The 15,746-nt window shown below is 40.5% G+C and overlaps 1 protein-coding gene across 1 annotated transcript; it reads right to left on the bottom strand.

Moving 5' to 3' along the window:
• Positions 1-2,064: 2,064 nt before the first annotated feature.
• GPR37 (G protein-coupled receptor 37) lies at positions 2,065-15,542 on the bottom strand. The gene is made up of 2 exons (XM_090042165.1): positions 14,838-15,542; positions 2,065-3,362 (listed from the first exon to the last, which is right to left on the bottom strand). The coding sequence occupies exons 1-2, from the start codon at positions 15,396-15,398 to the stop codon at positions 2,544-2,546; spliced, it is 1,380 nt and encodes a 459-aa protein (XP_089898291.1). The 5' UTR covers positions 15,399-15,542; the 3' UTR covers positions 2,065-2,543.
• Positions 15,543-15,746: the final 204 nt, after the last annotated feature.

Raw genomic sequence — 15,746 nt, 5'->3', positions numbered from 1 at the left:
AAGTTTCTATTGATTTGCAAATCCCTCCCCCTTTATCTTTTCTCATCAAGAATCTGTTGATGATTTATTTCAAAGAAATTGCTGGAAGAATGAGCATATGTGTATTGTGACTCTCACTGAGGAAAGAACTGGATGGGATACAAAGCCTTTCATCTCTAGCAAACAGTAGATCCTGATGCCATGTGGATGCTCTTATTGCAGGCTGTAAAGTTGAAGAAAAGATTAATCCTCCCTTATCTCCCCCAGTGACAAGTGGCTCTGTGTGGCCCTAGTGGAGCATCATGCTTGCGTTTCATAAATGCAGCTATTAAAGCTTCCAGGTGACTTTTTGGCCAAATAAAGCAAAACCAAGCACTTTCTTGTATCTTGTCATGTGGCTCCTGTGATCACTTTTCCAGGTATTTGGTGTATATTGCACACTGTACCAAAACTGGAGGGGTAGCAAACAGAACCAAGTTCAGGCTGCAAATTCATAGCTAACATAGGGCAAAGAGGGGAGATTTGTTTCCTATAGTAGATTTTTATAGCAACGGGGAAGAAGTAGCATTAAAAAGCAGCAGGGCTGAGGGTAGGTAAGTAATTGTAACTGTTCTGTTGAGGGAGTTTATTTTCAACTTTCCTAAAATTCATTTCATGTAACTGAACATTTTAGCTTCCACAGGAGGTGTACAGAAATGGGACTGGAAAGAGAAAAAGTCCACAAAACAGCTCCTGCCTTTAGGAGCTGATAAGCACATTACCCAACTGTTTGAGAACTTAGGTTCAGATTCAGCAAGGAATTTAAACCTGTGCCTAACAGTAGTTATAGCAGAACTATTCACATGCTTAAGTTATTAAGGCCTAATGCAATAAAGACTACCTGATTCAAAATCAGAGAGAAACAAGGAGTCAAGCAGATAGCTCTTCAGACTAATAACCTTTCTTTTGTTTTTGCTATATAACTAAATACTGAGAATAATGAGAGGAACAGGTATGTAGATAGAAGTAGACTGGATCAGTTATAACTACTTTTAATTTCAGAGCACATGCTGAGCATATGCCGATTCTGTTACCTGTGAATGAATCTTTTATTTAAACCAGTCTCGTAGCTTATGTTGACATTGAAGTCTGCTATGTAGCAGAGATATCCAAGCCATTCTAAATAAGCAGTCTAGCCATCACAGACAAGCAGCAAGGTAAGTTAGTTTGCACAAACTCCTCATTGTCCTGACTAGGTTACTTCTGGAACCCAGGCTAGCTCAGGTGTCTCTACACTATACTCAGTATTTAGAGCAGATGATCCCCAATTTATATCTGTGCAGAGTAAGAGACAGTCAGCAAAACAACACAGTTCAGAAAAAAAAGATGTGAGGATCATGGTCTCTGTGAAGGATGCATACTGAATGCTTATGATTTGTTTCCATAATTCTCATTTTTAACATTCATGGTATATCTCAGAATGTGGGCCTGATCCACACAGCATAGTTAAATCAGTGGGAATCTTTCTACAGACAACAAAGCACTTTGAGTCAAGCCCTCTGGGTCTGAAAGTGCAACTACCAGGAAAACAAAGTAAAAAAGGAATTCACTTTCCACATATTATACTCTCTCTCATTTATTGTCACCAAACCTGTGGCAAAGCAGTGCCCTTACTGTGCAGTGGGACTCTCACTGACACCAACAGGAATTACACTGAGACACTTAAGATATGACTTCAGTGTTAAAAAAAAAAAAAATTAAAGAGGAAAGTTAACTACTGAAGTCACACCATATAATTCAATATGAAAACAAAGCTTGCTTCTCAAAAAGAACAAAGTAACTTAAACATTGTAGAGTTACAGATGGGAAAAGGAAATTAAATGTAGCATATTGAACCCTCCTTATAAACATTTAAAAACTACTTGCATAAAGCAAATACCATTATAATGATCTCCTTTACATGTGCCAAGTGTTAATACAAGAATGATAAATTAAATATGATCAATTCAAAGTATTCTATATAAAGCAAAGGTTTTTTTTGTCTTTAATAAAGAAATTTATTATTTTTATGGACATCCTTGTTAAAATGTGGGTTGACACTGAAGGTAAAGAATAAAATCTCATTTATTTTTACTACTTTGTAAATTTTCCAAACTCCAAATCATTTCACAATGGTGTACAGTAAATGGGATTTAAACTAACTTCAAATACTTTCCACCACATCTTTTACATTAAACATTTTGCAAAAACCCACAAATGCATCTATGCAATCAAGTTACAGTGATTATCAAATAAACTAACAAGAAATTAAATCAGATAGAGTGACATGATTTCTTCATCCCCAAACAGGAAAAAGACTAGCACCAGACCAATTTAATGCTTGTAAAAACCCACGCCGGCTCTTTTTCTCTCATTTTGATAACTAAAACAGAAATTATTTTCCAAAGCACAACTGTTAGTATGGGAATTGGCCTGCAGGGCAGTTCTTACCATCAAGATTTTTTCGTGTATTTTATTCCAACAAGGAAAATATGATGTTAAAAATAAAATAAAGAAGAATACTAAAAATAAAGCCATAAAGTTAGTTAGCAGTGAGTCCCAACAGAAGCAAAGGTTGACATTTCTCTGCGGATGGTACTAAAAGGGGATAGTTCAAGTTCTGTGGTGTACTCGTTGTCATTGTCATCACTCGTCACCGTTGAAGACTTCTGGATGCATTCTTCACAGCAACAACAACAACACTCCATAAAGGCCCGGCTGAAAGGCTTGCAAAGACAGAAGAGGAGGACTGGGGTAACACATGACTTAAAGAACAAAAGAAATTGACTGATGAGATGGAGGAGATCCATAGTCTGCTGAGAGACCCCTGTGGACAAGTAGGCAGTCACAATGTTGCAGATATTTTCAGGAATGATGCAAAACCCATATAAAATGGTCAAAGCCACCACAGTGCAGTTCATCTGACTTTCCAGTTGAATCTGTCGCTTGTTGCCTCTTGTACATGCCTTCTCTGCTCTTCTGATTTTTCTTGCTGTTACTAGGGAGCAGGTAATAGTGAAGAGGGTAGGTAAGCAAAAGTAACAGCCAAAATACCACCAGAGTCTTGCACCATCATACGTGAGAGCTAATACATAAATGGTATCAGGTAATTCAGTAGAAATCTTTACCACACATCGCTCCCCTGGCAGACTGCCACTAAATTCAGGGTCTTCTTTTATCAACTGACGTAGCACTACCTCTGGAAGTGCCAAAAGCAAAGCGCCAACCCATATAACAGCTAGTTTGGCAGTAGTTGATGTGCAGTTTTCAATCATCTCATAGTACATCTGTACATTAGTGGCAGCCCGAAATCGGTCTATACATAGGGCACACAATGTGAATGTAGTGACTCCCAGAGAGGCTACCTGTGAGGCAGAAAAGGGAACACATTTTAATACTGATACTGTCCAAAGAATATAAAAATATAATGCAATGTGGTATAAACTGCTTAAATGACTATCTGGTACAGAGCACCAACAAAGTACACTTAATTTATTAATTACACCTGTTTATATTTTTGTCCATTTAAAACTTCTTTCTTTATCATATATCAGGTAAAGTTAAATTCAATATAATTAGTTTCCAAATTACCGCTGTTGAAAAATACCAAAACTATTAAAATGTGAAAGAAATACTGAACGTATGTTTTCCTTTAAAGGTATTCCTTCCTTGTTGACTGTTCAGAAAAAGGCCAGATCTGCATCTCAATATGTTTGGCAAAGATGAAGATGCACCAAGTTGAAATTTTGAAAAATATTAGCTACCACTAATCTGAAGTGATTAGTACCTTAGGTTTCCTCCATTGCTGAGTACCCGGTTTAAAATATCCTAACCAGCTTGATGTAAGAGGCCAGATGCTCAATTCTCGCAGCCCAAAACATAGGCACCCTCTCTCACCATTGGCCAATTATATACATACTTTAAAACTGAATTGGACAAAGTTCCAAAAACACACTGCAAGAGACAAATGCTAAGTAATGGATATCTTTCCTTGCTTAAAAACTGCAAATAGGAATCTGATACTAAAAGATCACAAAAGATCATTTTGTTTCATTTTACCCTTCAATATCCTACAAACGTATTTGCAAAACAACAGACTTTAAGTACATTTTACTGAATTCAGTTTCTAATAAAGTCGTACTCAAAAGCAGAACTTGTATTTACTTCAAGGTCAAATCAAGACTAGACCCTTGATTTTTGCTTTCCTGCACTCTAAGTTATTTGTTTTTATGGTTTTGTAACCTGTTGTTGTATCTAATCTGTACTGATGCAAAAGAGCGATGAAATTACAACAACAGGAATTGTTAAACTATTTTTCCAATCGTTTATAAAAACGTATACTTGTTAGAATGAATTAGCCACATGTTCACATGATTAATTGGTGACATTGATGGAAATATTGGGCAACTGACTGTAATTTTTGCTTACCTGATACAATGTGGAATGCTATATTTAAGATTAAATAAGGGTGCATTTCAAAATGTATTCTGCTTTCTATCACAATTTTGAGAGATTCTTGTTTATTTACAACTCATAAACAGGTCTGCAAAGATAGATTGTGCAATTAAAAGCAGTTATATAAATGTATCATTCATGTTGGCTTTCAGTATTTAATGACCATCTCTGATTGCTAAAATTCAATATCAGTGCAAAGTATTAGACAGTGAGGATTAAAATTGTAAGGCATTGGCTTAGTTGGGTAATTCTTTGAAGCAGCTTCCTGAGAGATGGAATGAGTAAGATGCAATCTCTTATTAATTAACCTGCAAAGGGAGGAATAGTGAAAGATGACAAAGCAGTACTTTAAACATTTTTAATAAGCAAACCTATTAATTTAGAGTGTTAAACTGTCTGATAAGGCTCAGCATAAAGCTTGGGAAACACCAGCAAAAAATAAAAACGACTGAAGAAAAACAAGAGTTGTAGGAAAACCTTTAGTAAGCATTCAAAGGAAATGATGACAAACCTAACTAATAAAAAGTTTTATATATCAGGGCTGAGAAGAGTCCAATCAGCAAATTTAGACTTGGAATTTTTGTCCCAGAAACACGTGATAAATGCATGCATGCGCATATTCTACAGGTTTCCTAAAGGGGCTCCAACAACTCTAGCCAGATCTTCAAACATGAATACCAAAAACGTCAATAGCCAGCTCTGGCCAAACTCTTTAGGTAGATGGAGAAAGAAAAATTTCTGAGACTTAAATGAAATTAATGGAACTTAAACATCATTACAAGGGAAAAGAGAGTGCATTTATTAAGTAAAACATATCCTCCCCACCCCCATCATGGTTTAAAAACCCCTCGTGTGATTGCCTCTGTGTTGCATTACTACACTGCACCGTGGCTAGGACACTGGAGACTCCGCAGCTTTTAAAGGGGACTAATGAAAGAAGGCATATCTACAGTGAGCAAACATAACCTACGGGGTTCCTGTCACATTAATTGACCAGTGACTTAGAGGTTGAAGACAGTGAAACAGGGCAAGAGGAAACTAGGAATAGCAGAAATCAGCTTTGAAAATTCTACTGTTCATTTATTAATGAAACCAAGCTAAATAAAGCTATTGTTTGTCTGGGACATGCAATGGTTTCCTGTTTTTTAAACACTAGTAAACTTTGTGATTCTATGGAAAAGAATGATAAAAAAAGAAATACGGTGGAACACTTGAGTCTAAACCCTGACTAGTTTCTACAGGATAAATATGACCTGAAATTCACTTCACCTACCTTCTCCAGGCCTTAAAGCAATTCAGGGGTCTGATTCCTCCCCAAACACTGTAAGATACGAGTAATTTTACTTAAGTAAATGAAGGTTACTCATAGCCTGTGTGGGTGAGAGCTAGACTCGAGGACATTCCAGCTACTTTTCTATAAACTATTTCAGCACTAATGTGTTTCTTTCTACTAATAAACTGCATATTAAACTTCACAAATGTTACAGTAATACTAAGGATTTAAGTTAAATTGAAAAAACTCCACATTTCCTTGGTTATGATCAGTGTTCTACCTTTAACCTCCTGGGATGTGCCTAGATAGTTGAAGAATACAGAAAACACATTATAAACAAACCTAATTGCTGAATCACAAAAGGGCATGTCAATGAAAAGCAGCCAATCTTTAAATGGGATAAGTCACTGTAGCAGAGGCTTGATTCAGCTACTCATTTTTCCAGTGAGTTCCACCAGCGTAAAATACAGCACAATAGTGAATCAGGCCTGTTATGTCTTTAGCTTTATAGAATTACATATTTTAAGTAGCAAAAAACTTTTTTTATTTTTCCAGGCAAGCCTCTTACAGCCCAGAGTTCTTGTTTCTTGCCTTCTTGGATACTCATGAAACAAGAAGTGATGTCTTAGCTTCTTTTACAAGAACTGAGAATCCCACATAAACAAATGACTGAAAATAAGAGGCCTGATCTGATAGTGGGGAAGATAAACTACACCTAGAACAAGACTGCCATGGGAATCTGTCAAAGAATTTTTTTTTTTTACTGCTTTTGCTTCTCTAAAAATATTGAAAGGACGGTGTATACATTCCTAATGTACACTAAGGCATTATTTTATTGAGCACTATGGCAGTCCTTCATATACTACACAATTCTAGGATTGCTTACTGGCCCTTCAGTGACTATGTCAAACCAACTGAAGAACTGAGGCCTTGGTTGTGGCGCTAAATTAATCAAAATATTCGCTGGAGGAGCGAGCCAGTTTATTTACACCCATTCTCTTCCTTTCTGCTTTGCCCTTGTAGTCCCCTTTCATTCGGTTAAACAAGTAACCAAATCTTCTACAGCTTTGAGCGATCTGCCCTACTTCTGCTCGTGGCCACTCTCCCACAACACTCAGTCCTTGCCTTGGGACAACGCCTCCAGGTGATCATGGATGCAATGCAGATTAAACGGATTGGGGAAAGCTAGCAGAAATAAGATTTTCAGGGACAGAATTCAGGCAGAGTGCTAAATACCTCATCAGGGTCTTGTATAACTGAAGGGTGGTTGAGGTGGAAGCCCCAAAGATATATAGACAAGGTTCAGAGAAAAACAGCTAGGGTATACAAGGAATAAAGAGCCTAATCTCATGAGAGGAAACTAAAAGATCTTGGTTTATTCAATCTACCAAGGAGAAAGCTGAGAGGTGATATTATTACTGTCTATAAACGTAAGTGGATAAACACTGGGGACTGGGTTGCCAACCCTCCAGGATTGCCCTGGAGTCTCCAGGACTTGGATATAAATCTCCAGGAGACTGCTGAGAGACACCTGGGAGATAAATGATAGGGCATTCATTAAAATAAATATTAAATGTTTATACCCAATTTATACAGTAGTCCAGTGGGTTTTTAAAATGTAATAGTAATGTGCATTTGCCTTCATGATATAAAGGCTACACATCCTAATCCATAACGAATATACGCAAGCACATGGACACATTTGTATTGCGTGCTGCAGGCATGTTGGCGTTCCAAAAACCTCTCAGAATAGATTCAAGCAGAGCTGCGGAGACAAAAGAACTCATTTAAGCTAAAGAACAATGTTGGCACAAAAATAAAAGGGTATAAACTGGCCATGAGAAAACTGACTAAAAATGTGATGGTAGCCTTTACAGCTCAGAGGAACAAGATTTGGGGATAGCACCTCAAAAAACTGAACTAGCTTGGAGATGGAACTTGATCAGTTTACAAAAAAGATCACAGCATACAGTGTATATTGGGTAAGTGCATACATAATTCATTTAACTGCATAACACACTGCCAGCCCCAACTGCTGAAACAACCTCCAGTTATCTAAACTCCTGCTGTGACAAAGTCATTAAGAAATGAAGACCACTGGATGAAGAGATTTTGAGCCAAGAATGACAATCTATTAGCCCATCTCTATCTGTTCCTTATACGCATAAAAAGATTATAAAGATTTTTTTTCCTGAGACTAGTCTATTATCTTATTACAACTGTCCTGTATCTACACTAACTGCATAATCTTAACATACTGTTAATGCAGTCCACAGTGGTGGCCCTCATGTACTTGTCAGCTTTGCCCAAGACAGTTGGCCAAATGTATTTATCTGTAAAATGTTTGTGTATTTTCTATATTTATTAAAAGAAATACACTGAATACTGCAAAATATTAGACAATTAAGTATTCACAGTAAATGACCTAAAATGACCATTTTAAATATACTACTTTTTGAACCTTGAATATCAATCTCAAGGTCACAATGAAGCAAAAAATATATACGTCCCCCATCCTGCTTTATGTTTTAAGACAGATAAAGGCCACAACTACTTGAAATAATACAGTGGCCAGAGCTGATTAGCATCACAATAAACTTCTGATACTAGCAATCAAGATTATTACCCTGGGAGAAGAGGTGTGTCAAGCTCGTGATTAGAAAAGCAGTTTGATAATCATGAAAGTTGTTATTGTGGAAGTGTTTCACTTGCATAGGAAAAGGGGTTGTTTTTTTGTGATTTGGTCACAGAGCCTTAGTATCAAGCTATTACTGGACACACATGGTCTGTATTTATTACACTTCCTTATGCCCTATCATGCTGCTATTGAATACTGATTTCAGAAGGCTATTCTTGAACTCTTTCTAAAGGGAAAGTAAAACCATACTGTCAGCATATGAGAGCTAATTATTAGTGCACTCATATTCTATTCATTGAGAACACTGGAGAAAGTGATAGTCTGTTAGATATATTTCCCCTTTTGTTTTCAAAGAAATGTCATTTTTTTTGGTTTAATAAATTACATTTTCAGTTCTCTCTCTTTTTCAAGATCCATCAATGAACAATAAACTCAACCTACATTTTTAGTAAAGAATTCAATAATTTCTTTCAGCAAGGACCAAATTCATCACTACTTTACATAAGGATCTGCTAGCACCTAAACATTATTAAAACCTGTACCTTCAGACTTAACATGGACAACCCTGTCATACACTCAATATCAGCAGTGGGATCTACATCAAGACAGCATTCAGTAGTGCCATGGTATCAGATGCTGCCTTTCTTTCCACACATGTAATAACTTAGATATTGCTGACCCAATTTTAAACCCAGTCTAACACAAATTCAGTTCCATGCTGAAACGCTGCATGCAACGCTTAAGCCAAAAGTGAATTTTATGGACAATTTATAAACCCCTAAAGACAGAGGTTTGTAAAGGAAAGAAATGCTGACGGAACACCAAATAATATCATCATGCAGCTATAAAATAAAAGGATAGCAATTTATTAAAGGTTCTTTTTAAAATCTTTATTTATTATTAGATAAGTGCTGAAGATGCTCAGACAAGTAATCTAAGGCCTCAAAGTTAAATTCTCTGTACTTTTGGATACCTGTGAGGCTCAAAACCCTCACTGAACTTAAATGAAGTATGAAGGTGAAAGAAAGAAATGGGGAAGATGTGGTACAATGATAGCCCTAGAAGAGTGAGATTAGTAATATCCATTAAAAAAATATGTATTTATTTTGTTAATACAACGCACACAAAATGATTGTACTGACAGGTTTGGAACGGGTCCAGAATGGCCAGCTTTGCCATTATAGCCCACTTACATCCCTCAAATGTGCCCTGAAGGGACCAACCCTAGAGGGAAAGAGTAATTAATTTTCCAGGCCAAATCAATCACTTTCCACTAAGAATGCTAATTGTGGTGGCTTTTGTGAGCTGGAAGTTACCCACCAGACACTGGAACAATGCCATGTACTCATTTAATACATGTTAAAGATTAGGCCTCAGATGGCACTGTTTTAATTCTCTACCAACTTGAACTGAATTCAAACTGGCACCCCCAGGGGAACTACATTCTGGACTCATTTCTGAATCCCTAAACCATTTAGTCTCTCAGTATATAACCTTTTTTTTCCCATGACATTTAAAGAACTTTATTTCCAGTTTTAGCCAAAATAGCTGACCTCTGTTATATACGTTAATAGCAAAATACATATTCTCACACACAATCACACTGAGAGGTTCCTGTTAAGTTTGAATAAGGGCTAGAAGGCAGGGACCTTTTCTAAGCCTGACCTTTTCTCACCTTAAGCTAGCCACTATGATCCTAAACAAATTCTTGAACCTCTCTATTTTCTATCTTCCAGTTATATCAGTTCAACCTCTCATCACTGTGGGATTTATGTATTTATCTAATGGTTATTAAGCACTCAGAAAAAGAAAAAGTTTATTAATTTTGGTTATCACTCTTTTTCATTTACAGTGCAAGAGAAATGGGGGAGGGAGGCAGAAGTGGAAGGTGGGAAATATAGGACCCCATGCTCAGGGAATGGAAGCTCAATCTTTCTGTATTGTTGAATTCCTTTCTAAGGATATGGACAAATGTGCATTTGTAGTCACTTGAAATAAGAGAAAAAAACTTCTGCTTGAAGTGTGCTGCAGCTGTTATGCTGTAACTGCTATGTCCTGTAGTGAGTGAGCTATATCACCCTAACTTTCACGGGGTGGAAGCAGGGGTAAAGTCAGGGAGGTTTAGCTACACTTTTACTGCTACAGAACCATGCAGATGTAATAGTTGCATAATAGCAATACAATCAGAATGCCTGTCTACAACCTAAACCAGCGACTCTCAGCCAGGATGCCCTGAGATCCTTTCAAAGGGGCTGCAGGATGCCACAGTGTTAGCACTGCTGTGTGGACAAACATGACTCATGTGATAAACCCAAAGATTTTAACTAGGAATCTGTAGTGTTAACCTGTCCTGCTTTGTTGCAGTCTTTCTGAATTCTTTGCAACTGAACAGAGGTCTATTATTTTTCTGTAGTCAAAAAAAAGGTGGGGGGGAAGGGGAGAAAGTAAGAGCTGGCATTTTTGAGGGTTACCTCAAGTCTCTCTAGAGATGTCACAGATGTAAAAAAGTTGAGAACCACTGCTTTAATTTTTCTGTTGAAGGAATCGGGTCCCTCCCACCATGAAAAGGCTGGGGGTTCTAGCTCTCACATTTAGAGAGCTTGGCAGAAGGGAAGCTGCCAACTCCACTTCATTCCACGTTGCTGCTTGCCCTCCAGACTGCAGATTCTGACCTGTGGCTGCTCCTAAAGCTTCTTTAAAGAGAATTACATTCAGAAAAACAGGTGGGAAAGGAATACAATTATGTAAGCCAAATTTTAAAATCTGTATGTCTATATTGGATATCGAAATACAAATCTAGGGCCCTAAATAAAACAGTGGATAGATTTAAGAGATGCCGATCATAGGATTATTAAAGAATAACAGGAAGAGGAAGATACACTGCTGGCCCCTGTATCCACCCAAGAGTTTATCCACAGTAGTTCTCTCCCTGTTGGGCACATGTAAAGGGCTCTTTTGATCCATTTAAGCACATCTCTCCAAAAGCTGTTCAAGACTCTTCTCAGGGATTTATCCATTATGTAGTCTGAAAGGCAGCTGCACATGACCCAACTGTGGCATCATGTGTGATATAAAAACATATGCTTAGCTGCAGTTCTTAATCATATGTGGAAAAGTGCATTTTAAATTAAACACTATTAAAAGGAGCAAGCTTTTAGGCACATCAGTGACAATTCACACACAAAGTGGATAGATTAATTTAACAAAAGTGTATAAGCAATTATAAAACTGATTATATGTGCTCAGTAAGAAAATTCTGCACTATTAACACCCAATAAGCAGCACTAATAGATAGTAATTAGTCACAAACCTTAAACTAAAACTATTCAATACTGTTCATTTAAATTAGTTAAGACTTATATACAGTACAAAGTGAAGCTGAGTCATATCACAATTATGTAACTTGCTCTTGGTAACTAGATATTCTCTACTGAGCAACAAGTTTGTGCAACTTTGAAACTAAAGGTGGGAGTGTGGCCAGGAACTAGATCCAGGAAAGGATTTAAGTATCTTAAAGTTTCTTGCACAGTGGAATCCAGGCTCCCTGTGCAATGCACAGGAGAGTAAGGCATCTCAGAATGACATCCAAAATGCCCAGCACACTAATCAGAAAGCCACCAAAGAAAGCAAACCTTCCAAGAGCTAGCTAGCTAGAAACTGAGTATAGAAATCTTGCCCATCTCAGAAAAGTGCCTCTACTCAGGATCTGTAGCTTGGAACACCCTCCTTTAAGTAGGCACTTACAGCTGTTCTTTGGAAGAACTGGGAAGAGCTGACTTCTTAACTTTAAAATACAGCCAGAGGAGGTCATGGTATATAACACCTCTTATATAACAGCCCAACCACTTGCCTTGGAAGTGCGAGACCCACATCAGATTTCCTCCTTAGCCTGAGAGGATTTAAATGCACATCTCCCATCGCTAAGAATGTCCTACCCACAAGCTATTTTGAGCAGAAGTCTTCTTGTCCCTTCTCTTGAAACTGTACAACTGTTCAGAAAAAACAAAGTATTTCAAGAATCACGAGGCCAGAAGGAGAGTATAAGAGGGAGCATAGCCGTGTAACATAGGGTTAGGGTTGCAAGGAGGGAGCCTTGAGGTTCAATCAGTATTTCATCCAATGACTGTCTGGTGTAATATATGGAAACTATGCTGAGAGTAGGGACTGGATCAAAAAACATTTTGGACTGGGTCAAAAAATATTGGGAGTAGGGACTGGATCAAAAAAAATTGTTTTTGGAATCAAGGACTTCTTTCTCTCATGTTATGTAAGTCAATCAGTAGGCCAAAGTACAGCTTGAAGAATGACCGGCATCTTGAGGGACTTTGGGATCTAAAAACTAGCTGTTCCTCCACCAGTCAGGGTAGGTGTGAGCTTGTCATCCAGCTGCTAAGTCCTGTCAAGACTGGGCATCTACAAAGCCTTATAGTAATCAGTAAGCTATCTGGAGTTCTGGTCCCTCCAGTGGTCAGTGGCAGCTGCATGTCATTCTCAGGATCACTCTCGCAGACATCAGTACTTCAACCCCACTTTAAGACCCTGAAACCTTTTAATGCAACTTAGAAGTATGGGTCCCATGGGTAATCTTAAATCACTGCGATGCTTTTCCAGATACTGGCCTTTAGCTGTAAAGCCAGCAGCTGCCAAAACTAACACCTATATAAAACCTTATATTCTTTTGCTTAAAAGAAAACCAGTAGCTTATAGACTTCTGGAAAATGATATTTATACCTGATCTGTTTAAATTAACAAGTTAATTAAAACATGTAGTGTTTTGTACTCCTTCCCCATTTATAAAGAACACAGTTCTTGCAACCTCAAACTATTTCAATAAGCAATTAATTTTCAAGAAAGATGTGCCCATACTGTGCAAGTGTCAGATAATACAGGACATAAAAGCCATTTTCAATTACTGACACGTAAGTAGAATCAGCTCTACAAAAGATTTTCCTATTTCCTATGCAACTCTAAGCATAAGGAAATTAAAAAGTAAAAAATATCACTATTAGAAAGTCTAGAATTATTTCAGATACAGTAGGTATTGCTTTAATTGAAATGCATATTCCTTATTTCAGTTAATATATTAGTTATTGTAAAACTGACCATAACATTTAATTTTGCCATTTTAAGTCCACTGCTGTATTCATTACTAGGTATGTAGTGTCAGCAAAATAAATTCTGTATGACTGCATAATTCTTTGTTTGACTATTTCTAATATATGAATTATTTTGCATAAAACATAGACTTAGTTTTTCATGTCACAGCAATGGTCTACCATGGAGCTCAAATTAATGCATCAAAACATAACACAGCCTCAGCTCCAACCGAGTACCAGTAATACACTGTAGCTGCTGTAGAGATGTAATAATAGCTGTTACTTCAGCGGCAACTGATGTTATGCAAGTATTTGATCCTAATCCCAAAGAAATATCACAGGCGATTTACATATAGTTTATTTATTGCTCCTCTACACTGGGGTTGATGCCACTTTGTATACTGATAAAAGAAACAGCATGTTCCCTCATGTCCAATAAGCCATTCTTCAGGGTTAATGGAATAACAGTTCAGTAATTTCTTGCTCACCTACTGCTACCCTCGGTGTAAAAAATAACATCATACAGTGTCACAGGCACACAGTACCGTTTGCCAAAATAACGGGCTACCACTCTACCAACAAGCTTCAGTGTTCTGCTTCCAGTAAATAAATAAAGTGGAGATCCTGAATGTAGCAGGACTCTCGCCAGCTGGCTGAAAGCTTGCTTGGCAGATCCCCTGAACAGTCGCCAAGAGGCAGAGATTTAAATGAAACCCGGGTCATTTTTTAAAGAAAAACCAAATAAATAAGCAAGGGCTCTGGAAGTTGAAGCCTAAGTTAATAGTGTATATATCACATTTATGCATCTTGGAATATATAGGCACCTCCCTCGAGCAAGGAGCTGCTTGCTTTGCTGGAAAGGCTTAAACATTGCTTTCTGCAGGGATAACTCCCGCTCTTTGGGGAGGCAGGAAGCAATACAAGTTTAGTGGAGTCTGAACGAACAAGACTTTTGTTCAGTTTGAGGGAGAGCAAACCCAGGTCTGACTAGCTCTGTCAATCAACACATGCCTCATCTTCGGGTAAGCGGCGCAAGGAACTTCATTCCCTTTCGAAAAAGTGTTTGCTAGGGGGTGATGCACACCTTTATCACCACCGCTCGCAAATCAAACGGCTCTGGCTGCCGCGAGCACGCCCAGCCTCTTCATTTCGCACACAGGTAGGAAAGGAAGAGCCAGCGGGCTGGCTAAAGAAGTCACCTGTCCCTCTGCTGGGACCGCTGCAAAACTTGTGGCTGGTCCGAGCGGGACAAGCATCCCCTCTCCGCGGGCCGGCAGGGAGGCGCCGACAGGCCCCGCGGGGCGCGGGGCGCGGGGCCACCGCGGGCGGCGCTGCCCAGACTGGGCCGGGGGGCGGCAGGCGCGAGCGGGGCCGTTACCTCGATGTAGGGCACGACCTTGCAGGAGAAGTCCTCCAGCAGCCACTTCTTGGTGAGCTCCTGGAAGATGACGAGCGGGAGGCAGAAGAAGAGCACGAGGAAGTCCCAGAAGGCCAGGTTGGCCAGCAGGGAGTTGGAGATGCTGCGCATGTAGTAGTTGTGGCACACGATGCACATCACGGCCATGTTGCCCAGGATCCCGGTGCCGAAGATGACCACGGACAGGCACATGACGGCGTAGGCGCCGTACGACTCCGGGCTGAGCGGGTAGAAGGGGTTCCTGAGCCGGGCTCGCCGCGCCCCGCCGCTCCCGTTGCGCCGCGGGACGGCCGAGCCATTGAAGGGCAGCGCCAGCGGGGCGCCCTCGCCGCCCCCTTCCGCGCCGCCCGCCGAGCGGTTCGCGGCTCCTCGGCGGCTCCGCACCAGCGCGGGCTCCGGCAGCGCGGGCTCCGGCTGCGCGGGCGGGATGCGGCCCCGTCCCGCCGGGGCCAGCGCGGGGCAAGCGCCCGGCACCAGCAGCAGCAGCAGCGGCGGCAGCAGGGCGAGGGCGAGCGGCGGCATGGCCGGGCCGGGGCTGCCCGGCTCGGCGCGCGCACTGTGGCCCCGGCCCCGCTCAGCTCGGCGCCGCCGGGGGGCCGGGGCTGCCCGCTGCCATCACCACCCGCCGGCCGCGCCGCGCCGCGCCGCGCCAACAGGTTGCCCAACTCCGCCCGCAGCCACCGCCCCCGGGCGCTCGGGGCGGGCCCGCAGGAGCCACCGCCCCCCGCGACTGCCTGCCCGCGCCCCGCCCGCCGAGGGCGCTCCGCCGACAGGCGACGGCTGCAGCTGCCTCCTCCTTCAGGGCGGGCAGGAGCGGCGCGGGGCTGCGCGGCCGCTGCCCCCCCGCTCCCGCCACCTGCGCTGTGAGGG

This window comes from Crocodylus siamensis, chromosome 4 (assembly GCF_052110815.1).
Source record: "Crocodylus siamensis isolate JL-2025a chromosome 4, ASM5211081v1, whole genome shotgun sequence".
NCBI lineage: Eukaryota > Metazoa > Chordata > Crocodylia > Crocodylidae > Crocodylus > Crocodylus siamensis.
The sequence above is the reverse complement of the archived record's forward strand: the minus strand, read 5'-3'. Positions and strand labels throughout refer to the sequence as shown.

Excerpts from the sequence above, each read along its gene's own strand:
- GPR37 (XM_090042165.1), bottom strand. The coding sequence starts at position 15,398 with ATGCCGCCGCTCGCCCTCGCCCTGCTGCCGCCGCTGCTGCTGCTGCTG. Across the intron at positions 3,363-14,837 it reads AGGTCGTGCCCTACATCGAG|GTAGCCTCTCTGGGAGTCAC; the intron begins GTAACGGCCCCG and ends TCTGCCTCACAG.